This window comes from Ambystoma mexicanum, chromosome 3q, assembly GCF_040938575.1.
Source record: "Ambystoma mexicanum isolate Mex_15411 chromosome 3q, UKY_AmexF1_1, whole genome shotgun sequence".
Taxonomy (NCBI): domain Eukaryota; kingdom Metazoa; phylum Chordata; class Amphibia; order Caudata; family Ambystomatidae; genus Ambystoma; species Ambystoma mexicanum.
The window spans coordinates 494,247,669-494,271,951 of record NC_090926.1 but is presented as its reverse complement, the minus strand read 5'-3'; the positions used below and the strand labels follow the sequence as shown (position 1 = coordinate 494,271,951).

The 24,283-nt window shown below is 48.9% G+C and overlaps 1 protein-coding gene across 3 annotated transcripts in view; it reads right to left on the bottom strand.

The window, feature by feature from the left end:
- Window positions 1-24,283, bottom strand: part of HMMR (hyaluronan mediated motility receptor) — a 630,884-nt gene that overhangs the window by 289,786 nt on the left and 316,815 nt on the right. For all 3 annotated transcript variants that reach the window (XM_069654282.1, XM_069654284.1, XM_069654283.1), the window contains exons 15-16: window positions 13,512-13,726; window positions 13,028-13,141 (exon numbers count right to left, since the gene is read on the bottom strand). In XM_069654282.1, the coding sequence (XP_069510383.1) occupies window positions 13,028-13,141; window positions 13,512-13,726 (329 nt within the window). The remainder of the gene's footprint in view (window positions 1-13,027; window positions 13,142-13,511; window positions 13,727-24,283) is intronic.

Below are 24,283 nucleotides of genomic sequence, written 5' to 3'. Positions count from 1 at the left end.
GTGCATAAAAGGAGAGGTTTCTTGGACTGAAGGCAGAGTCGACCACTGAACAAAACATCTGACTAAGCAAACTGGAAGAGAAGCTTGCTGCACCATCCTGGACCGTTCAACTTCCCATTTATATATCTCACTAGTATACTTTGCAGCTTGAGGATGCAGAAAGGAAAGGTTAGGGAAGGAAAACGGTTAGACAGTTTCTCAGTATACACGAGGACAACTAAATCTTCCAATGAAATCTAGATAAGCCTTTCGCAGCAGTTCATTTATTCGTATTTTTAAAGCGCACAGCAACCCGTGGCCATTGTATACCACAGTAACAGTGTACAAGCTACCACCTATGAGGGGAAAAACAGTATCAAAGTCAATGGACTAGAAGAGTATTCAGGGAGCCAGGACAGCCAAAGACATTTGGGACACAGTTTATGGATCCGATTCACTTCTTAGATCAAAGTCTTGCAAAGAGAGTCTTTAGACAAATTACTTGTAGGGTCACAAGCTGTTAAGCCTGTGAAACTAGAGTTGAAGTCAACGTAATTACCAACTGAGAAGAGCGTGGCTAAAAGGCAATAAGGTAAGTACCCCAAGCCTAAACAGTACCTCTGGTTCGAAGACGGGTGGTCCAGCTGGATTCTCTCTTGCTACAGCAGTGCAGACCAATGTTCCTGAGCCTCAGTCATCGGGACAAGAGGGAGGACGACTGGAGGGCTCCTGCGGCAGTACGTGAGGTCATCGGCAGCTATGGGCTCTTCTCGGTTAAGCAGCACTTTGCGGTTTCAGTGCTTACCAGCACCATTGCAGATCTTGGACACCGGTTGGACTCTTTGCTCCCTCTGGCGAGGGGAATCTGGATTTGGAGGTCCCGCTTCTGGAGAGTCCTTAGGAGTCACCTAGAGCGTCTAGCTGCATTTGTTCTGCGGCGGACGTCGCACTCTATGGACACTACCCCAGGCATTGGGCTTCCGACGCAACAGAGGCACAGCAAGTTTGGGGTGGTGGTCCAGTGGAGTTAGTCTCTGGTTTAGTTCGTCCCACTAACCCAAGGGGAGAAGTTGTTCCATCTGGATCTTCTGTCGAGGCAAAAAAATAAATAATTCAGCACTGCAGCAGTGCTTCACTGGGCAATTCAAAGGTCCAGGAGGTTGCAGCAAACTTTGTTCACAATTTCTTCCTTGGGTGTTTCTCCCAGTGGTCGAGACTGTCTGTAGTTCCAAAACCCTCACCTTTTAAGCAGGTTTCTTCCATTCATGCACAGCCTAGGCGGTCAATCACAACAGGGTGGCTATCCTAAAAGGACAGCCAGCCAATCAGGACTAGTTGCATTCAGGCATTCCTAGAGACAAAGGACGGGGGAGTTTTGGGACCCTCCCTCACATCCTGTCATTCCAGACATACTGGAGCCAGGAGCAGGCTTCAGGACTGACGCTCACCAAAGGCAAGACAAAGAGCTCAAACCAGTCTCAACGCACACAGTAAAACCCAAAAAATAACTAACAGAAAATGGCAAAAAAAAAGAAAAAAAAAGAAAAAAAAAAAAAAAAAAACAGGCCATTTTGACTAAATGGTCATCCATGGATGCTGTACTGCAGCTGAGGGATCAGCCTGCAGTAGATAAGCACAATGGTAGGAAAACTTATACCACTGCCACCAGCCATTTAAAGTAGTGAGGGCCACAAAAACAATGTTACATGAGTGTAGGATAAGGAGCTACTAGGTAACCTCCCCAGCACTTCACACAAGGTGGTGTGTGTGCTGGACCTGCAAAGAGAACAAGTAAAATCAATTTCACTTTACTATTCTTGGGAACTGTAGTTCACATAAAAGGTAGTTAATCTTTATGAACTCTAAATGGATTGCTCTGTCAAACTGCACTGAAGGTGCAGTGTGTCAACATACAAAAAGCAGATGCCTGTGGAGTTTGTCTGATTCCAAAAATAGTGAAAACAATCCAAATCAGGTAAAAAACACCAGTGAGAAAGCTCTCCCACTCCAGAGTTAAAATTAAAGTCCTAAGTCACACAAAAGAGCTAGGTGTCTAAGGTTGAAGGGAATTGGCACCGAAATGAGAATTCTCCCAACACCCGTGGCAATGTAAGAGAAGGCCATTTGGATTCTGGGCCTTGGTAGTTTTTTCATTCCCATTTAACATTTAAGCAAACTACAAGGAGTCCCATAATAAAAAGGAACTGCATGACCTTTTCACGCATAAACACAGGAAACTTGAGCGCTCAGAAATCCTGAGTGAATGTGGAAAATAACATGCTGCATTGCTTGCTGTGCCCCTGCTCCTTTTGTGTATTGATTTTAAGGACCAGGTGGCTCCTGAGGTGAACGGGTTCACTAGTTGAGGCCGAGAAGACAGCTCCGTGCTGGGCTTTTGTTTTTTAAACTGTGCCTCTTTCCAAATCGAAAACTGCTCATTAGTTTTCCTCGATTAAACAACATTTTTAAAAAAGGAACAGTCAATTCCATACTAGACTGCTTGTTGGTAAAATACAAATTATTGGTTTGCCTGAATGACAGCTTGCACATTAGCAAGCATAGGACTACAAGTGTTTAAATTGACAGTGCCTTATGTCACTAAAGTTTAGTTCACATCACTTTTCAATATAAAACTACAAATACCAGAATGCAAAGTGAGGACAATACGAAGTGCATAAAGAATTCAAAATGACAAAAGCAAAAAGCCAAGTCATCACAACCACCACATGGGGACGGTTGCATTAATATATATATAATTACTGTAAAACAAAACAACTGTAATGTCATCTGTAATGATTGCAAATAACTTACCATTCCATTGAAAATAACTAACAAAATTGCTAATTATGTGAGCTTGTTTACCAATCAAAATAACTTATTTAGCAATCTCTAATCAAGTTTGGAAAACTAATTCATGCCTTGGAGAGGAGGCAGAGTGATGCAAATCAGACTAACCTTTGGGAGGATGATGGTCTTGTTCTCAATGTCATCTCTTTGGAGAACATGCCGGGAGCCCACTCAGTTTAGCTGAAGTGATGGCGACCAGGAAAATAACTAAGTGAATAATCTTAAAGAAAAAGAACGGAAGGGCTCAAACGATGTGCCTAAGAAACGGACGTCAACACTAAAATGTAGTCCCAAGACAGAACAAAGTGATGTGAAGAAATAGATTACAGACTCCATGCAAAAGAATTGCATGGCTGAAAGGATTGTGAAAACGAGCCCATCTCCAGGGTTACCTTGTACAACAAAATTGCAGAAAGGTACCCCTTTACAGTGCCAATCTGCAGGCCCATCAGGGCCAAAGAAGGGAGACAATCCAAAACCGAGGGTGCAGAACCCTCTCCTAGCACCCGGCCACAAATATACACTACCTGCACACAAATGGATTCAGTGGCTGCCTTCTGCCAGACGAGAACGTCCAAGATGTCGAACAAATCACTTTATACCTCAACCTTGCAGCAGTCGGGCATAAAGGTTCAGGCTGTTTAGGTTCCCAAATAGGACTGCTGACCCACTCTTCAAAGAAGCCATGGAGGGTTGGACATGACCAGCAGGTACCATGTTCGCTGTGCCCAGTCTGGAGTGATCCATATCACTGCGCACCCGAACAGGTGCAGTCTCCTGAGAACTAGCAGAATGGCAGGGATTGGTGGAAATGCACAGAGAAAGTCAGAAGTCCACACTCATTACGTCCCGAGAGCTCCCAGTCGAGGAAATTCCATGGAGCAGAACCATTTGCACTTCCTGATCAGGTGGACCTCTTCACTTCAATTGTGAGGCGTTGCTGAACAAGAGAAAATCTCTTCCAGAACGAGAGCTTCCATGGGTGGGAGGCTGAAGTGTGTTCAAAGCATCTGTAATTATGTTCTTCTTACCAACCAGATGAGCTGCCATCAGAAACGTGGTTCTCCAGTACCCAGGACAGTTGCATCTCTCAATAGAGAGAGGGAGAACACGGCGTGGTTTGTTGTCCGTTAGAACAAGCACAGTTTTGGCCTTTATTGAAGCAAGGAAGTACAGGGGCAGACTGACGTATTATGGATTCTGATGGAGATCACAGGTCGCTCACCGGTAGGTTAAGGTGCTCACCCGCAAGACCGGTCAAGGAGTGATTGGCCCCCAAATGACAGTTTTTTTAACAAAGCCCCATTTAACAGATTCTCTCGCAGGGAGCAGTACTCCAGGTCTTGAAGATGCTTGTTACATCCTGACACAATCTACAACTGAGAAGCCACTGAAGCAACCACTTGTGCAGCCAAGCCTTAAGCACTACAAGATCGCTTTCCTGTACCTGCTGGGTCTTATGGCCTCCTGCAGAGGCCGGGAGCTTTGGAGATTGCAAGACAAGGACCATCTTGGAGATATTCTCCACTCAATCCTCAGGAGGGAAGGCCCTGCAAAGGAATGTCCAAGTTAGACTAGAACAGTGAAACCTTAGACTGCTTGCGGTTCAGGGAGAACCGCAAGCGGTGAATAGGCTGCCTCTGCCTGGTCTGAGGAGCAAACTTCCACGAGCCAGTCAGATATGGAAAGACATGAATGCCTGCTCTGCGGCGAGCCGCTACCTCGGTTAATGGCTTGGAGCAAGAACAGATTTAAGAGTTGCAGATCCAGAATGGGATGTGGGCAACAGAAACAAAAAAAAAAAAAAATAATAATTTATACACCAGTCCTAGCCCCTTTCCAGACATGGCACCAGACCTGTTCTATGGGCACTATGCCAGAGGCACACAAAACCCCTCCAGCAGTTGGCCAGGGGATGGTCTGGAGGGTGTTGAGAAAGGGGGAAGACAGTATCCCAGTTGGACAATTAAGGTCCAGGCCTCAGATATTGTAGGATCATTTAACAGGGGGAGTTTTACCTGGGGTTGCAGAAGGCACAGCAGAGGCAGACAGGCCGCTGCTAGGAGCACCTCTGCCATCGGCTCTTCTTGGAAGGTAATGCACTTGCTTGCCAGAAGGAGCTTGCCCTCTGGCCCGGTGGGTGCAGGTCACTAGTTGAAAACTGCGACCTGTACCCATGGGGTGCGGGGGGGGGGGGGTCACAGGCTGTACCTGCGGAACCACTATCCCCAGAAACTTTGCAGTTGCCTTTGTCTGGGTGCCGAACAGATTGTTGCTCTCAAACAGCTTGTCCAGGAGTTTTGCTTGGACATCTGTGATAAAACCCAAGTTACTCATACAGGAGCACCTCCTCAATACAGTCAGTGGCCATCATCCTAACCACAGTCGCAAGAACCTAGGCCCGATTTGTGGATCTGATGTGAAGCCTCCCTACCATCCTTTACCAGGGCCCGAAAGCCCTCATTTCACCAAGAGAAGTGCTCCACAGCCTCTGAAATCGCAGACTAAAGACCAATAGAAAACTCAATTGCACAAGGTTTATGGACTTCAGGCCAAGACTCGCTGACCCAAAAACCCTTCCCCAGGCATTGTCTGTACAACTCCTATTCCGGGGCAAAGTGGGGAAAGAGTCTTCAGGTTTTCTGTGGCCATCTGGTCAACTACTTTCTGGGGAGGAATGAGAAGCCAAGACCAGTTTACCAGAAGGGACTGAACTGCGCTTCTTGGCCAGATCTTTGTCCACAGTTGGGAATTATGGCAGTTTGACCATAATTCCAAGACTGGTGCTACAACTGCCAAGTTAAAGGGCAGTAGGGTCTCTTTGTGGACCCTCATCCAGAATAGTCAGTCTTTACTGCACCTGTGTGCCCATAGCGTTAAGGTATCAATTACCTTTGCTAAAAGGCTTTGAGGCGTGAGGCTCATCAGTGGGGAGCATGTGCAGGGTGGGGGAGAGGAAGTGGAGGCCATCGGGATCACCCCATAACAAACTGGCCTGCCGCCTGCTTCAAAGGCAGTACAGACTATCCCCTCTAGGAAGAGAGCCTGCATCTAAGACCACATCTCTGTGGCATCCAACAACTCCGATTAACTTTTCAAAATCTGCAAGGAGCTGGCCAAACCTGCTGCATTCTCTACCTCTTCTGTTCCCTCCCAGGCCCTCTGCACAGCCTTGGCCCCTCATTTCACCACGAAACCTCAGGACATCCTGTCCACCCTTGCTTCCTCCAACTCCACCACCACTCCTGGCCCATCACTTCCTCCTTTCCCTGTTCAACCTAGACAATGTTTCTAGACACGTCAGATCCATCAATCTGAAAGCAGGTTCTCCCCTGCTCATCCAGAACCATCAAGGACCACAGACACCCATGGTCAATTTCTGCAATCACTCCTTTGCTACTGGAACTTTCCCCTCTCCCTAAGCACTCTTGTGCACCCCCTTCTAAAGGAAGCCCTCGGCCGACCTTTCCTCTCTGGCTAAATTTCGCTTGTTCTCCATTACTCTTTTCCTGGGCAAAGTATTGGAAAAGCTGGTCATCAACCAGGATAATCTACATATTGAATTCCGTTAATTGCCTCCAAGACCATCAGTCTTGCTTCCGAGCTGTCAGAAGCACGGAAAACGCTCTGCTAGACACCCGTGAATACTTGCTCTCCAATCTGGACTCCAATCTCCCTTCTGTCCCCATTCTCCACGATCTATGCTCTGCTTTTCAGAGTGAACCATCCTAGCCTGCTCAATCATCTCTGCGACAACCTTTGTATTACTGATCAGGCCCTGGCTTGGTGGACCTCCTTACTCACCAACCCTCTGGTCCAACTGGGGTCTTTCTCCTCTCCTATCTTGCTCTACTTGTGGTGTTCCAGAGGGGTCTAACCTCTTTCCCTGGCTCTTCAACCACTACATGGCACCTCTTGCCCATCGCATCGCTACTTTCTGCTCCAATTTTCAATGTTATGCAGATGACACTCTGCTCTTTCAGGCTTTCCTCAACCACCTCTGTTTCTTCTCTCATACCGGACTGTCTGGCTGCAATTCAGGAATGATGTCCAATAATGATCTCTGCCTTAATGCCAGACTGAGCTCCTCCTCATTGGGACACCCGCTCCCTCCTTTCCTCTGGCCGCCGACTCTGGGCACTCTTCCTGTGAGGGTAAGAACCTGGGTGTCATTAGACACCACCCTCTTTCTCTCCTCACATCTGATGTCTTGGTCCATCAGCTGCACCTCCTCAGAAGTATTCTTCCTTTTTTCACTGTCCCCCAGAAGCTCAGTCTCCAGAACTCTGGTCCTCTCTAGGATGCACTATTGCAAAAGCCTCTTTCTAAATCTCTGTACTCTTCAACCTTTATAACTTATCCAGAACAGGACTGCGAGACTTGTCCTTGGCCTCAAGCCCAGTGATCGCATCTCTCCAGCTCTGAAACATCTTCACTGGCTCCCTGTGACTGCAAGGATCAAGTTCAAGACCCTCTGCATCAGCCACAAGGCTTTCTGGTGCCTAGTACCACTACCTCCAACTTTCTCTTACAAAGTCTCCCTTTGAGCGCTGCACTCATCCACTTCCAACTCCGAGAGTCAGTCGCTTCTACAAGCAGAGAGTTGGGGGCAGATTAGGCCTCCCCTGGAACAGCCTCTCCGTCTCAAACTTGAGCAGAACCACCTCTGGTTCTGGAAGAAACTCAAGACCTTCCTTTTTTTGCTTCAGTTTCTCTTCCTCACCCCTGCTGATGCACCCGACTGCTTTGCGCTCTGGTCAACCTCAGAACTCTGGCCTTGGCTCCTGCATGTCCAGTTCCCCTTGCACCGCTTCTGGGCTAACTAGCACTTAAGGGCCTGTATCTGCAACCCTACAGTTCCCTTCGCTCTGCACTTATGAGCCACCAACTGGCTGCACTTGTGCGTTAACTGCACTTCCCCCCCCCCCCCTTCCCCTTGCTACTCCCCTTGGTACTTAATCTTGCTAGACCTTGTCATTCAGCTCGCAAAAGTACGGGGAAGGTGGTCATTTTGTCCCTCCCTTTCCTTTGCTCCCCTTTGACCCTCTTGCCTTGTTGCACCTAGAAATGCACCTAGAAACACTTCTGTACAGTCACGTTATAAATGCCACATCACACTCTTCACGTCCCATTTCCTCCATGCTGCATGGGCATCCCTTCCTAGGGACGGGAGACAACCTTTTTCACCAGAAAAAACCTTTGTTTAAATTTAGAGGCAGGCAGGGGTGTGGCCCTGGGAGCCTGTGCAGCCCTGCCTCTGCCTTTCAGCGCCACACCTCAGTCCCCTTTTCTGCATCGACGTCAACAGGCCGAATTCACCAGCGCACCAGGGTATGGCTTCAGCCATGTAATTCCATGCACGGATACTTCTCTTCTGTCTTGATCATTCAGGTACTCTGTCCTCCGGAGTCATGCTCCTCCCCGGCGCATGTCGACTTCCACAGGGTTCAGCAGGTGTCCTTCCTGCAACGGGCTCTTCCCAACTTCAGACCCCACGCTCTCTGCCTATGCTGCCTTGGCCCAGACCACAGCTGGCAAGCTTGTACCGCATGCAACAAGCTTTCCTCGAGGTCTCTGAAGAACTGACTAGCCAGGTGGAGGGAGCTCTTCCAGAGATCGCTTCCAGAGGACCTGAAGGACTTCGTCAATCAATCATCGATCCAGGCCCAAGGTAGGGCCACTCTTTTCCAGCGCACCCCGTAAGGGAGACTCCTTTCCAAGGACTCGCCCACGCGGGAGGAACCGCTAAGGTTCTCATACCAGCACGAGTACAGAGACTAAGTCAGCTACCGGCCGGCAGGCCGAGGGGGTCAGTGGATACTCTGATGAAAGTGCTGAGGGACCAAACCTTCCTCAGATCCCTCATCCCCCTCAAATAAAATCCAGAGGTCGGAAAGAGGGACAGACATTCTTAGCCTTTGCCAGATTCTTTCTGGGGGGGGGTCCACCAGGCCACGGGGTACCTCCGACTAAAAAGGCCTCGAAAGGCGTCAACGGAATCTGCGTCGAGCGAGGCACCGACAACTTAGACGGCATCAACACAGGCCTTGAGCGCAGAGCCCCGAGCATGTCTTTCGACAGCCTGGGCGCCAATGGCGTCGACTACTTCCTCGGAGGCGGAGCCTCGAGAGAGTCCGACGACCTCGGCACCGCAGGCGTCGATGTCTTCCTCGAAGACTTCACAGGCTCTCACGGTCTTGAGGACCAGGACCTGAAACTGGCATGTCTAGAGCGACCATCCTTGTCCCACCGGGACCTCGAAGGTGCCTGGTGGTCACGACGACCACTCGAGCCCGAAGGCGTATGAGTGGTGTCTATAGCACGGTCACAGCTCGCTTCCTTCGACGGCGCGGACGGACCGGAGCCCTGCGATTGCAAAATCGCCATCATCTCCTTTTGGAAGGAATCCCATTCCTCAGGAGTGGAATGCTTGTTGGGACAAGCAACCCGCCGACGGGCCGAGTCCTCGGATGAGGACTGGGAAGGCGACCTGTGACAGCGCTTCCGTGAGTGCCTCGAAGAGGCAGAGGACTGGCGAGACCGACTCCTGGACCGAGACCCCCCCAGACTCACGATGACGCAGAGAGTCTTCCCTCGAATCATCCGTCAAAAGTCCAGTGGATTGCGACTTCTGGGGCTTGGCCACCTTACCCACCGACAGCTTCTTCTTACGCTCCTGCAAGGCCTTCGATGTAAGCGACTGGCAGTCGACAGTCATCCGTATTGTGGTCCTCCCCGAGGCAAGCATTGTGCGTGTCCGTCAACGACAACTTGGACCCGCACACCTGACACTTAAAACCTGACCGCGAGGTGGAAGAAGCCGAAGACATTTCAATACACAAACAGGTTTGAAGAACCGAAAGAACAGGATTCAGTAGAACCGAGGTGTGCCAAGATCTCCGAAGTGAACACGTTTGTGGAAAAAACAGAACTGAGGCTACGGGCGTCATGCATCCTACTTGTAACATCCAGTGACGTCGGCTCGACGGGGGCCCTCGAGGACAGCGTATTGACATCGACGCCGAAATATTTTCCGAAGCAGCACAGCTGTGGTGATTACTGTCATAGATATGGAATACGTCAGAGGACCCAATCCCCCCTCGAAACTAGCCCTCACAGTGTGGTTCCTGAGCACATCACCCTAGGGCACCTCAGCCTTTAGCAGGCTAATCTAGAGTCATATGGGGCTAGGAGCAAATCTAGCAGGACCAAATAGAAGGGCACGTGGACCAGGTTCTGCCACAGGGCAGACTAAGGATATGCATGTAAATTGGACGACGTGCTCTCCTTGGTTCACCTCGCCCACTTGGGGGTGCAGGTAGACACTTGCCACACATACTTGCCAGCCATGGGGCCTATGGAAAATCAGGAAGTGGTGCTCTCTTCCAACCAGATTGTCAATAAGCATTTGATAGGACTCGCCAGACTACCCGCCCATCAAGAGGCCACATCCGGTGTGGGATCTTAACAGTTTTGAGGGCCCCGTCGCACAAACCATTTGAGCCAATGGCATACGCAGACTTCTGGCTGGTCACCATCAAGACGTCCTTGCTAGTTGGCCTCACTTTGCAGAGTCAGCGAAATCCAGGCGCTGGTCGCCTCGGAGCCCTATACTACGTTTCACAAGGATAAAGTAGTCCTGTGGACTCACCCAGCATTCCTACCCAAGGTGCCTTCCACATTCCATCTCAATAAGGACATTTTGCTGCCTACCTTTTTTGCTGAGCCTAAAGATGAGGCACAGTTCTGCACTGCCTCGATGTCAGACGTGCCCTGAAATTCTACTTGGATAGGAACGAGGGCTTCCGCATGTCGGATGCACCGTCACCTTCGGTGGATGAAGACCGGGTTATCAGGCCTTCAAGGCCCCCATAACCCGTTAGATGGTCTCCGCCATCAAAGAAGCTTACGAGGGACAGCATAAGCTACTGCCGGCCAACATGCACGCCCACGCGGTCAGAGCCAATGCAACGGCCATCACATTCCAGCACCATGTACCCTGGCAAGTCATAAGCAGGGTGACCATATGGGCCACCCCTTCAACTTTCAGCAAGCACTACTGTTTCGGCGCCGGCTCTAGATCAGATGCAGCTTTCGGACAAGCAGTTCTTATAAACCTAATAGCTTAAGGAGGGTCTCCTCTATAGCCTGGGGCTACACTCAGGTGTAATCACCCATGCAGTATGGAGGAAAGGATGTTAGAGTAATTATAAGTTACTCACCGTAGTGACCAACATACCCTTAGTTCCCTTTCCTCCATACATCCCACCATCCTCCCCCCCCTAATAACACTGGTGTCATTAGGCAATATTAATCTATTATCGACTCGTCTATGGGGACTGAGGTGGGGCGCTTGAGGGCGGAGTCAGGGCAGCTCATGGTCCCAGGGCCGCACCCCTGTGCACCTCTAAATTTAAAGGGGGAAGGTTTTTTCTGGAGAAAAAAAGGTTCTGTCCCTAGGAAGGGACACCCATGCAGTAACTTCTAATTAGAATGTCCTATCCAATTCTGGTGAAGTGTCCAGAGCACCTTCATTTGATAGGACAGATACAAGACTCAGAAAATCACCTTATCCATACAATTCCTCAGAGAGATCCCCAACTTTACTGACTGGGGCAAGAAGGACTCCACCCAAGGGGGATGGTGCCACCCTCTTAGTCAAATGTCCTCCATACCGGACATAAATATGCATGCCTGAGAGCAGAGAAAACTCCCAACGAACTGCAGCGCTGTTGAGTTCCACAAAGAAGTTGGCCTGAAGAAAGACTGGATGGAGTGGTTTAGTCCTGAGAGCGAGACTTGTCAGTTGATTGCTCCTCTCCGTGGAGAAAGGTGAATAGTTTCACCACCGGCTCACAAAGTGCCTTGGGGTGCATAAACAGGTACAAACTCAGTGCTGCAGGTCATGCCCCTCACCAAGGCAATACTGACCGATCCTGTGTGGATCGGAGACTGAAAGGGCCCCTGCAGTTGCAGGGCTTAAAACGAGGACCTTGATGTTTTGGTCATGGCACAATATAATAAGAAAACTAATTTCAACTAATGCAGTGTTCCTTGAACAAGCAGAGTATGTGGAAAAAGGAACCAAGGTCATGCGCTCTCTACCTCAATATACACTGCCCTGGCGGCATGCCTGGTATGTAGACATCAGTGGCAGCAGACAGGACCGTGCTGCGCACCCTCACAGCAGAACATTTTTCAAAAAAGCAGCTGTGCTGGGGAGATCTAGACCAGGAATGCGTGGGACGAAGTACTCCATTAGAAACAACTCCATTAGAAACAACTTCAAGTGTCCCCTGGTCTGTGATAAAAAAAAGACCTTCTCCAAGGATTCTATAACATTTTTCATACACTTCTATTAATTGTCCTCCTATTCTGCTGGGGTCCTGGGTCCATCTTCTGATGTCTGGCAGAATTCCTTGGTGGGCTCCTTTGGCCTTCACCTGTGTTGAACATTACACACTCCACACCTGTGGGGGTACAGACTGAACACCTAAAAGCAGTTGGCCGTTTAACTTTCCCCATTCATTCCAACGGAACTGAACTTCCACTGCAACTCTTAGAATTAACCCTTGGGTACTTGCATGCCCCCTGGGTATTTTTCCTGGATCCCATGGAAGTTCAGCAACCTCATATTACAATTACCTTTGATGTTTTCTTCATGTGTAGCCCTACACTTCATTTCTATTATGAAATGGTTTATACTTTCCTCTGAAGTGTTAAAAGAAGGTAACATGCCAAAAAGTTGATTTGTGGAAGCTATGGTTTCCAACTGTTTCATCTTCTCTATGGCTATAGCGTATCATATGTGATTGCGCATTAATACTTCAATAGTTGTCTGGGAGTCTAAATGACTGCAGATTAAGGTTACAGGACCAATTGCACCCCAGTCAGCCTAACCCAGAGTTAATCCTAGTCACGCTGTTCAGGTTACCTGACTTGAGAGGTTTTGCTTCCAATTGTCAGGGGTTAACCTTCTCCCTAGGGTTAGTGGTTGCAGCAACCTCAGGGTGGCACAAAAACTGCCTTGACAGATACAAAGAGTAATGAGGAAATATAGTAATTGAGGCTTTTCCTTGGGTGTCTAAACACCGCACCAACAGCCACTGAATATTTTGACTAATAAATCCAATTTCATATGTAGAAAGCAAAAATACCCACACCAGTTTGTAATAGAAATGACTTTCATGAATACACCAACCTTTCCAACTCCGCTGTGACCTCCTTCAGTTTACATAAAGCGGTTTGACGGCCTTCAAGCTGTGCAGCAGCCTGTCTGTTGGCTAAGTGGACTTTCTCAAGCTCTGTATTCTTCCTATCAGGAAGCAAAATAGATTGTTTTGCATTACAAAATGGTGACGAGCACTGAAAGATTTTTCTGCAAACTTTAGACACCTTTGGGGGCAGGAAGGGACAGTAGCACAATCTGGATACCCACGTTAGTTACTGATTCCCCACACTATGAAGATGTCCACCAGATTTACTTTTCTATTAAAATCAGTGTCCTGTGTGAAATTTCACAGTTCACCTTACCCGTTATCATGGGTTTGATTAGTTACGGCAAATTCCCATGCTCAAGGGGTAATACATTGGCTCCAATAAATATATACAGCCACCTTCTAGAGCACGACGGTTTACACAGAAATCCTAGCTCTTTTGTACAGGAAAGTGGTCTAACTACACACTCTTTAAGGGTATTCTCAAGGCGATTCAGCTCCTCTGCTCTCAATTTATTTTCTTGCTCAAGGTGAGCAATTAGCATCTCTGCATGTTGTTCCTCAAGCTGCAATCGATCCAACTCATCCAATGTTCCTTCCAGTTCATCCTCCAGCAAACTTTTTTCTGTCCTCATCTCTTCTTCAACTTGAAGTAGCTCTTGGCGGAGTGATGTAGTCAGCTCCTATTAAAAGAAAAAAAGCTAGTCAGTCCACTGGTCATGAGGGATATTTTCACCCATTCCGATATGCCCCACTGCATCACTTAAAAAATGGGGAAAGAAACCGCCAATAATGGATGCGCTAACCCCTGTGCGCGCAGAAATCTGCAAAACTGTATGGGTCACAATCACAAAAGGCTGCACACCCCTGACACATTAAAATTTTAAATAAATATTTAACTTTACCAACCAGTCCGATTCCTGGTCCAGTGTGACCTGGGGGGTATTTTGAGAAGGGTGTCATATGAGTGGTATATCACTCAGAATATTGAACTATAGACACAATAAATAAGTATTTCATCTATGCATTACATGCTAGGCGAGACCCGGGTGTATTGCCGGAATAAAGTCCTTAACAGATTTGGGGGCTTGTCCGGTATTGAGTTCGAGTTACCACCCGTGACAGTCTAACACAGCATACTAGCCTGTAGGGTACAGACACCTTGCTGGGTTGGGGTACTGTGCTACACTGTACAAGCACCTCTCAAAATAAATACTCCTAAATCAGGCCTGTTTGTAAAAGTAAATTAACCCTAAAATAAGTCATAAGGAAATTAATATTTCCAAAATGGTGATTCCAGTAGAAATTAATATGGCTAGGGAACACCTTGTGCACAAACTGTTTGTCAGGGGTGAGTGGCCCGAACAGAATGAACAGGTATGGCTCAAGGAAATCAAAGAACAGGTCACTGCCATGGACCTAGATACATAGCAGGACAAGGGCCCATTACACCAAGCTTTTAGTGAACTGTACATGGCCCGAAAAGTAAACTAGGAGCAGAGTAAAATTGCCAAAATAGCAGCCTACCTGTACCTCCACATAGGAGTAATGCAGGAAAAGCATGCAGAAAACATTTCGGGCAAAGAATCAAGTGGAAACACTAGAAAGAATCCAGAATGATCTGGACTCTGCAGAGCAAAGGCTACAGAAGAGCTAAGAATCAGACAGAAGCTAGGCAGTATCTGACAAAACTAAAAGATGATCTGGCTCTCATACAGAAAGAGAAGGTAGAGCAAGACACCCAATTAAAGATACTGAAAGATGAGTGTCAGGAAAGGGTGGACTCTCTAAACAGTCAAAAGAAACTGGCACAGCAGTTAAATTGTAACAGAGCATGCGCAGAACAGATAGTCACCTTACAAAACCACATAGAATCCTTGAAAGAGGAACACACATTATTAAAAAATCTCCACTCAAGAGGAATTTGATGGGTAGCGCCAGAAATCTAGTGCATTTAAAAAAACAAAAAGGGACGACCTGGCTGAACAGAGGGGCAGTCAAAGTCAAGAGAGGGAGGCCTTAGGCCAGGAAGTGAGCCAATTAAAAACCAAGCTAGAGGAAAGAAAGCTGGCCCTCCAGGAAATAGAAACAGAATATGAGAAGCTACTAGAGCACACCAGGCGGGTGGCGGATGCTCTGGAAAAGAACATCCAGACCAATAATGATAAAACCCAGGAGGTGAGTCTCCTGCAGCAGAAATTGGCCCAGTATTTCCAAACCAGGCAGGAAGCACAGAGACAATGAGGCTCTGTAAAAAGCATGATGTACTCCACAAACAGATAGCAATGCAAGAGCGAATTATTGATACCAATAAGGCCCTGAGAGGAGCAAAAGATTCACATATTGGCATATCACCAGGGAATAGGGGCTGAAGGAGAAGAGATAGTGAGGGACAGAGAACCCCCTGATCCTCCCATTGGGTCTCCTGTATTTGGGGACTCTAAACCCTTCAATGCAATTAACTCTTCCACCTTCCTGTCCACTGACTCGTATGAACCAGGGGCCATGGGGATGGTAGACTTCAACAAAATGGGCAAGATAAGACTGACAGATCAGCGCCTCCCAGAAATTGATGGATGGGCATCTCTGTACTGATCCCCAAATGCTACCATCTCCGATCCAGAAGACTCCTAGGAGGGGAGAGTCAGGGAATTGGATCTTCAAAAAAAATATGGCCTACCAAAAGATCATTTTGTAAAATTTGGTGGGGAACTCCAACAAATAAAGCCCAGAGTATCCTCAAGACCTCTTCCCAGGCAGTGGGGGTGGGGGGGGGGGGGGGGCAACTCCGCCATTCCTGGGAGCAGGGGAGAGTCAGACCCTTCTCAAGCTCGCAGAATCTGGGAGTGCCTAGAGGATCAGATAGTGCCACTTCCTCTGGAGGTGGCAGAGTCAAAGGATGAGTGAATCGGGGGAATAAGACCAAAAAGGCCAATAAAATTAAGAGGGCTCTACTAAAAGATCCCCTGAAGCAGATCAAGGCCATTAGGAGTGTCATAACTCCCCATCACAAAAATGCCAAGCATTCAGTCTGGGATTTATACGAACAGATGGATACTTTTCATCTGAAAGATAGTCAGATTTGCATCCAATATGTAAAATTGACATTTCCTCTACCTAGGGTGGACCAAAGACCCCCTGTAACAGCCAGAACGAGTGTCGCAACTGGAGCGCCAGGTACAGAACTTGTCCCAGGATCTGGGTCGCATGTTGAGGGCTCAGAAGAACCCTCAGATCAACAAGGCGGCTCAGAAATCCACAAACCAAGGGTCTGGTACTCCAGAGCAATGACGGGGAGAGAACCCAGACAAGTCACTGGTTCTGAAGGAGGAGGCACAGGGAGGGGGTAAGGGGGGTGTAAAGTTTTAGAGGAAGCTTCCTTCAAAATATGTGAAAAGCCACTGGAAACCCAGGAACCAGAACTAAAATCTCCTGCCCCCGAAAGTCTGCAACCCATGGAACAGAAGGCGGGTAGGAGAAACAAAGGACCTAAAATGACCCATTTTGTGGGTGATGTTAGTGTCCGCCAATTTGAAGGAGAGGGGTCCTCAGGGGACACTGGAAAAAAGATCTTCTCATTCAGGGAGGAGGGGGGGGGGGGCAGATCGACTCCTCCCAAAGACAAATGGGCCGCAAGAGATCCTAATAAAGACTGGGTGAATGTGGGGGGACTGTGTTAGGATCGCCCACCATTGAACCCCAGAATAATGATCCAGAGAACTACCTTGCCTAAACTTATTCTGGTGACTGCCTCCAAAAGGGGGGGTAGGGAGGGGCGGCTCAGAATCAGAACCAGGGGAGCCCAAAACTCACCCAATATCCAACTGCCATATTTTTCTTACAGATCCCCAAGCTCCAACACAGAACTCTGTCCAAACTACTCTAGTGTCAAAAGCAAGAATCAGGAAACTACCCCACCAACTGGCCCAAAATGTACATTATATTTGCCCCCTTGAGAAGGAGGGAAGATTTTATGCCCTGGTCCAAATACAAGGGCAATGTACATTTTAAACACTGGTGGACACTGGATCCCAAGCCGCTCTGTCAAAGAGCCTTTGATAGGCTGAATTCAGGAAGGGGGGCGGAGAGATACCAGATCCCTCTAACCCCTCTTCCTGGATAACTTCAGAACTTCGATTCTGACATGGAGGTCTTAATGGAAGGGGGCCAGTAGTCATTAAGCAGAATAGTCTACATTTACTAGTGCTTTCTGTCCTTGATGCCATTCAAAATTGATATCAGCCCTTCAATAATCCTATACATTTTTTTTTAGCACATTGCACGAGCCCTGGCCCAGTTATGTGCTTTACAAAAGTCTCCCAGTTAACCAGGTCTAGTCTGCCACAAACTGAACTGCTTCTACACTCACCAGAAGTCATGCATGCCCAAAGGAAATTTCTAGAACTAACCATTCAAAGACCGATAACCCAGCTTTCTATGGTGGCCTTAAAATATCTTCGACACTGCAGAGCCCCCATATAAAATGAACATGCTGATTGGCAATCCTGTGTGTGAGCCAAATACAGACATTCAGGTTACATAGCGTTCTTTCAGTGTCTGACTGGCCTTCTTACTTGCCTTCAAGATGCTCACCAGGTTAATGTGGAATTCAGAGATCACATGTGGCACAACTGACATGTGCAAAACAAAGCTGTGTCCTTTGAGTTTTGAAAAAGGTTGAGAACACAGTCCTTTAGCTAAGAAACATAGGACTCTGTGCCCTTAAATGTGACAAGACCCAATACAGTTCTTTCCATAAAGCTCTGATTCTAAAAGGAGACATTAATAGTTACTCACCGTAGTGAATAATGTCCTCTTAAGCCAGAGTCCCTTTTCACCCATACGCATTGGGCGTCCCTCACTAGCGACGGGAGATAACTTTTTTTACCAGAAAAAGAAACCTTTCCCTTTAAATTAAGAGGCGTGCAGGGGCACGGCCCTGGGAGCATGCACTCCGACTCCGCCCACCGGCGCCACTCCTCAGTCCCCATTGACGCGTCAATATTTAACATTGCCTCATGACACCAGCATTAGTAGGGGGAAGGATGGTGGGCCGTAGGGAGGAAAGGGGACTATGGACTAAGTATGTTAGGTACTCCAGCTTTGATAGCGGAGACATTGTGCAAGGGAGACTGGATGTACTCCCTGGATCTGAAGGATGCGTACTTGCACGTCCCGATTTGGCAGCCTCATTGTTCTTTCCAATACAAGGTGCTTCCCTTTGGCCTCAACTCGGCACCCAGGGTCTTTACCAGGCAAATGAATACAGTGGCAGCCCTCCTCAGGGCTCAGGGACACCACATCTATCCGTACGTAGACCGGCTCGCCGTCCCCCTTCCTCCATACTGCATGGGCCATTATAACTGAATGTAGCCCCAGGGTGGAGAGGAGATCCTCCTTAAGATAAGATTCCTTAGAATCGCCTGTCCGAATGAGGTCTGACTTGGAGACTGCATCCAAACAGTAGTGCTTACAGAAAGCCAAAAGGTCTGTCCCAGGTGGCCGCCCTGCTGATGACCTGCCATGGTACCTGCTGCTGGAATGAAGTTGCAGTGGCTCCAAAAGCATGGGCTTGCATGTTAGCAGGAAGCGGTTTGTGCTGTCCCTCATAGGCCTCCTTGATGGCCAAAACCATCCACCTTGCTGTAGAGGCCTTGGACACCCGATATCCGGGCCTTGCCCGCCCCACCCCCCCGAAGGTGGCAGAGCGTCGACTTGCAGAAACCCCTGGGGTCTTATCCAGATAGAATTTAAGAGCGCCTCCGACATCCAGACAGTGCAAAACCCTCTGAGCATCGTCCTTTGGGGTTAGACCATCTCCTCGTTCAGATGAAAAGCAGAGGCTACCAGAGATAGGCCCGCTGGCTGTGTGCTCAGGAACCTTTATCATTGTGAAAAGTAGTATAGGGTACTGAAGCCACCAGTGCCTGGATCTCGCCGATTCCACGGCAGAGGCGAGTCCCGCCAACAGAGCTGTATTAATGGTGACCAGCATGATGTCCGCGGACGCCATTGGTTTTAAAGGTTTGTGCACCAAGGCGCCCAACACTACATCGAGGTCCCACACCGGGTGTGTGCCAAATAGGTGCAGCATGTATCCACCTGCATGCCCGAGTGAGCAATGCATGCAGAGAAGGAGAGCACGTCACCGAACGTGCATGTAAGGGGTTCGATCTCCTTAGAATCAGCCCAGTGACAGAACCTAGACCATTTACTCCTGTACTGGCTCCTAGTAGCATTGCTCCTAGCCCCCCAAATTATCTCTACGTTAGCCTGTGATAGACCCAGGTGTTTAATACCTGCTCAGGAACCACGCTGCAAGGTTAACTTCTGTGGGGTGGATGACCCTGCCCACTCCCCCCCTGTCGCGCCAAGAGATGAGCTGGGCACAGAGGCAGAGGAGGACTGTCCAACAGGCTGAGAAGCTCAGAGAATCACGGTCTTGTGGGAAACCACAGAGCTTTCAGAATGATGCTGAGGTGACACGATTCCTTTATCTTGCAGATCACCCTGTGGAGGAGGGGGTGTAAGAGGGAAGGCATGCGCGGTCATGCCTCTCCACTGAATCTGGAAGACTTCACCCAGGGAGCCGTGGCCTTGCCAGAACGCAAACTGCTGGCACTTCTTGTCCCAGCAGGCAAAGAGATCCACCCGAGTATGCCCCCATCTGCTGAAGATCTCCAGCAGCACCTGATCGTTCAATTGCCACGCGTAATTGTCTGCTCCCAGAATGCAGAGTTTCAGCTTCCAGGTTGGACTCCCCAGGAAGGTGTATGGCCCTCAGGTAGATGTTCTCCAGGGCCCAGTACAACATGTGGACCACTAGGTTGCACAGTGGTGGTGATCTGGTACCACCCTTCTTGTTGACATAGCACATGCTGGTGGAGTTGTCAGTCTAGATGAGGACGACCTTGCCCCCGATAAGCGGAAGGAAAGCTTTGAGAGCTAGCCAGATGGCTTTCAGCTCCAGCCAGTTGATATGAGTCTCCTGCAGGGTCCAGACTCAGTGGTTGTCCAAAATGCCCCCCCAGTCTTCGAGGGAGGAATCTGTAGTAATGGTGACCTGCGGGGTCAGCGCCGGAACAGCCTGCCCCTCTGCAGGTTGCAGTCCCCTGGACCACCATGTGAGGTCCAAGTGTAGAGAAGGTGGAATGCTGACCAACTCCATTTGGGAGCACCGCTCCAGATTCCATGAGGCTGCCAAGTGCAGCTGCAATCTCCTCATCTGGAGTCGGGTACGGCCAGTCGGACTGCTGCCATGATGCCTTAGTAAGTGTTGATACCACCAGGCCGAGGTCACTTTATTATTTAATATATTTTTATTGGTTTGTTCAGCCTTTAAAAAACAAAGAAAACAAAAAAAACAATTGACAGGTTTATCCTCATTTCCATCCCTTCCTCCCTCATATCTTTCGCAAGTCCATTTGACGTCTCCAGTGCAAGAATTCAGGCCCCTTATACTACCAAGCCTTGTTATATGTCTCTAATCACTTAGGTTGGTTCCTGTTCTTCCAACCAAGTTTAAGACATGAAGAATGTTTATCAGAGCAAATAAAACTGCTCTATTGGATCCTTCGAAAAGAGCTTTCCACCAATCTTCAGTGCTCCTTGAGCAAAGACTGTTAATGACATGAGCAAAGATACGACCTCTTTGCTGCTCAAGGCTCGAGCATGACAATCAGTTGTTTTAACGTTTCTCTGGCAAGGTTACAGAAACAGCACATGGGTCAAGGTTTGCGTAATTTGGCCAAGAACGTATGCATTCTTTTGTGCGGAATGCGTTTAATCGAAAACGCATGTAGATGCTCTTGCATGCTGGTTTGGCAGGCGAGTTAAATAAGAGTGGCGTTGGTAAAAGGCTTTAGCCTCACCTGGTACTTCATGCATCATTTTAGATTTGGCTCTTAAGTCGCAGGTCTTAATCCAGTCCAGCCTCCAAATCTTCCTCTTAGCTGACTCTGGAGTTTCTAATAGTATTGCAGTAGTGATGTCATACTCTAAGAAATCTTGACAAAGCCGATTCCATTTGAAGAGAATGGTATAGTCTTTCGCAGAGTCAGGCATGTGCAGGATTGAAAATTGTGGTGCTGGTATCTTCAACATCGATTTGCGGTACAGACTCCAAAGATTCCATGTGACTCTTGCATGTATTGAAATTAGGCCAAGTTCATATTGTATGCACACAGTTGCAATACCCCTCTGCAAATGAAGCACTCTAGTCCAGAAGATGTTTTCCAGTGAATTCCATAAATCACTAGAACAGCCAAATGCATTTTCGCCTCCATAGATTAAACTAGGCACCACTCCGTTGGAAAAACATGATAGGTTTTAAAGAAAATGTTCCGTATTTGTTGTTAATCAAACAGGCCTGACACTTTTCGCTACTTCCGAACACGGTGCATCGTTTTTGCTTGCACCGATTGTCATGCCTAAATGTTGTATGTTTTACAAGCTGGATTGACTCCTTGGCAATATACCAGTTAGACTCCGGCCCCCTCCCATGTGAACCCGATAGATTTTCCAAGGTCAGGATTTCAGTTTTTTGCCTATTAATTTGCAGCCCATTCGATGTTATGTAAGTATCTATAAGATTCATTTTACGCTGAAGACCTATCAGTGTCTGGGCTATTAGAACAAGGTCATCAGCGTATACTAGATAGTTAATGGGCGAGCCATGGATTTTAGTGGAGGTGGGGGGGGGGGGGGGGGGGGGGGGTGGGACATGTCGCCGCCACCAAATACGTCCTTTACGTCTGATATACTTGGTTAAGGAAGTGAGTAGTGGCCCTCTTGATGGCTGCGACCTTGTCTTCCGAAGGGAAAACTGAGCTTGTGTCCTATACGAGCCCAGAAAGGTCAGACTGCGTAGGCTGCAGCTGAGACTTCTTGAGGTTGACTGAAAACCCCAGCTCGTGGAGTGTGATCATAAGGGTGGAGGAAGTGCAATGAACCGCCTCCAGAGATCTTGCCCTGACAAGCCAGTCGCCCAGGTACGGATAGACATGGTGGCCCTCGCCCTGAGGAGGGCTGCCACAGCATTCATGAGCTTGGCGACTACCCTGGGGGCTAAATTGAGACCAAAGGGTAGCACCTTGTATTGGAATTGGCAGCCCATGATCCTGAATCGTAGGAAGGAGTTTGATGTGGCTGCCAAATCGGGACGTGTAAATAAGTCTTTCAGATCCAGGGAGCACATTCAGTTTCCCCTGTACAAGGTCTCCACAATCAGTGCTGGCGTAACCATCTTGAATTTTTGAAGAGGTTGAAAGTGTAAATGTCCAACAACTCTCAGTCCAGCCTGGTTCTTTTGTATGGTGAAAATCTTGGAATAGAAGCCCAATCCTTGCTGGGAGGCTGGGACTTCTTCCACGGCCTGGCTTTCGATGAGCGACCGAATGTCCACCAACAGAGTTGCTGTCCCAATCTGAGGGAGTGGAGGTGAAAAGGGAGGAGAGGAAGGGATCGGTAGGCGGTACCTCAATGGATACTACTGAGAGGATCCAGGGGTCTGCGAACTTCGATACCAAAACAGTGCGTGAAGGGCAAGCCTGCCCCACCCACTGGAGACATGTGGACCCCAAAGGGACGAGTCATGCCTTCTTTCCTTCTAAGGCTGTTGCGGAAAAGGGGTGGGAGGGGGACCAAACCCCCCCCCCCCCCCAAAAAAAAAAAATCCCTCGCTTCCCCCCTCCCCCACTTGTGGTTTGCATCAGTGTTGATTCAGCGAACGGTCAGGCTGCCTGGACCTCCGTTCTTGGCAGCTGCAGAACCCTCCGAACATCCGCCTCTTGTCAGAGCATTGATGTGACTGGGTGTACGCCTTGGGCGTGGCCTTCGTAAGGATAAAGACTCTGCAGTTTGCAAACTGTTTTCTACTCAGTGGTGGAGTGAAAGAGGCCCCCCCCTCCTCGAAAGGAAGGTCCAATGTGTTCCTGGACGTCCGTAGCCCAGAGCCAGGTCGCTCATCTCAGGTCTGCGGCGATGCATATTGCCCCGCCTGAGGTGTCAATGTGGGTCACGTTGGACTCCAGGATGTACTGCAGCACCATTTTAGCCTCTACCAGTCCCGCCTTGAAACATGACTGGCTCTGCACCAGAAGTTCTGGAAGGAAGTCTGCTATTTCCACGCCAAAGCATCTGGTTAAGGCTGCCAGCATGGCATTCGTGTTGGATTGACGATAATGCAGCGAAGCGTTGGAATAAAGCTTCCTGTATGGCTCCAAGATCTTCTTGCCTGTTGCGCAGGACTGTGGCTTTTGAATAGGGTTATGCCGCAGCAATCAAAGAGTGCAGTTGAGGGTGGGCTGACCGCAAGAGTGGAGCCTTCTCCATTTGCCTATACTTAGCAACCAGGCGCCGATTGACAGGTTAGGCCGAGTGGGTTTTGAGCCACCCCTTCTTGGCCAAGGTGACATCATTCTGCATCGGGATCCCAGTTCTAGTCGGGCGTAGAACGAGGACCTCAACAAGTACCCCCGCCTCTGGTTGTTCGACTTCGGGTTGAGGAAGGCCCAAGTTCTCTGCCAGACCTGCAAGTTGTTTGTGAAAGGCCTTGGCCGAAAATGGTGTACCAGGTCTTCTTCCTCGTCTGGTTCCATCAGGGCATCCGGCAGGTCCAGAGCGGGTGGAGGGCTGAGGTGTGGGAGGCAGAGGAGCCAGAATCGAAGGCAGGTGCTGCACCGGGGCCTGCTGCGCTCGAGCCATAGGAGGCAGGACTATAAGCGCAGACGGAGGGAGCATGTCCCTAATTACATCCTTAAGGAGATCTCATGAGCTTGAGTAACTTTTCAAAGAACCTGTCCTCGTAGAGCAGTGGTGTGGCAGGTGATATTGACGGGGTAGCGGGCGGCTGCTGAGGCCGGTGTGTACTTGGTCTAGCTGTTTGCAGGGTAAACTTGCCCTGTGCTGCTGATCTGTAGGCCACGTATCTGGTCGACACCAGCCCCACCTTGTAACTCGTTCTCCCACCTGCTTATATAGCATGGCGGCCATCTCTAGCAGCCTACGGCGCTCCGAATTTGCGGTGCTTAGATCATTGGGCCTGGCCTCCTCCAGAACTCTTGGTGATTGAGCATGAGCCCTACCCTGCACCTCAGGCTGAGGCCTGGTACGCTTGTCGCCCACAGCAGAATTGCCGGTAGTGCTGCATGCAGGTGCCCCCCCTCGGCCATGTTGTTGGTACAAGGGCATAGCCCCTCGGGTGTACACCCGGTAGAAGAACCTTGCTGTCCCTCAGCACT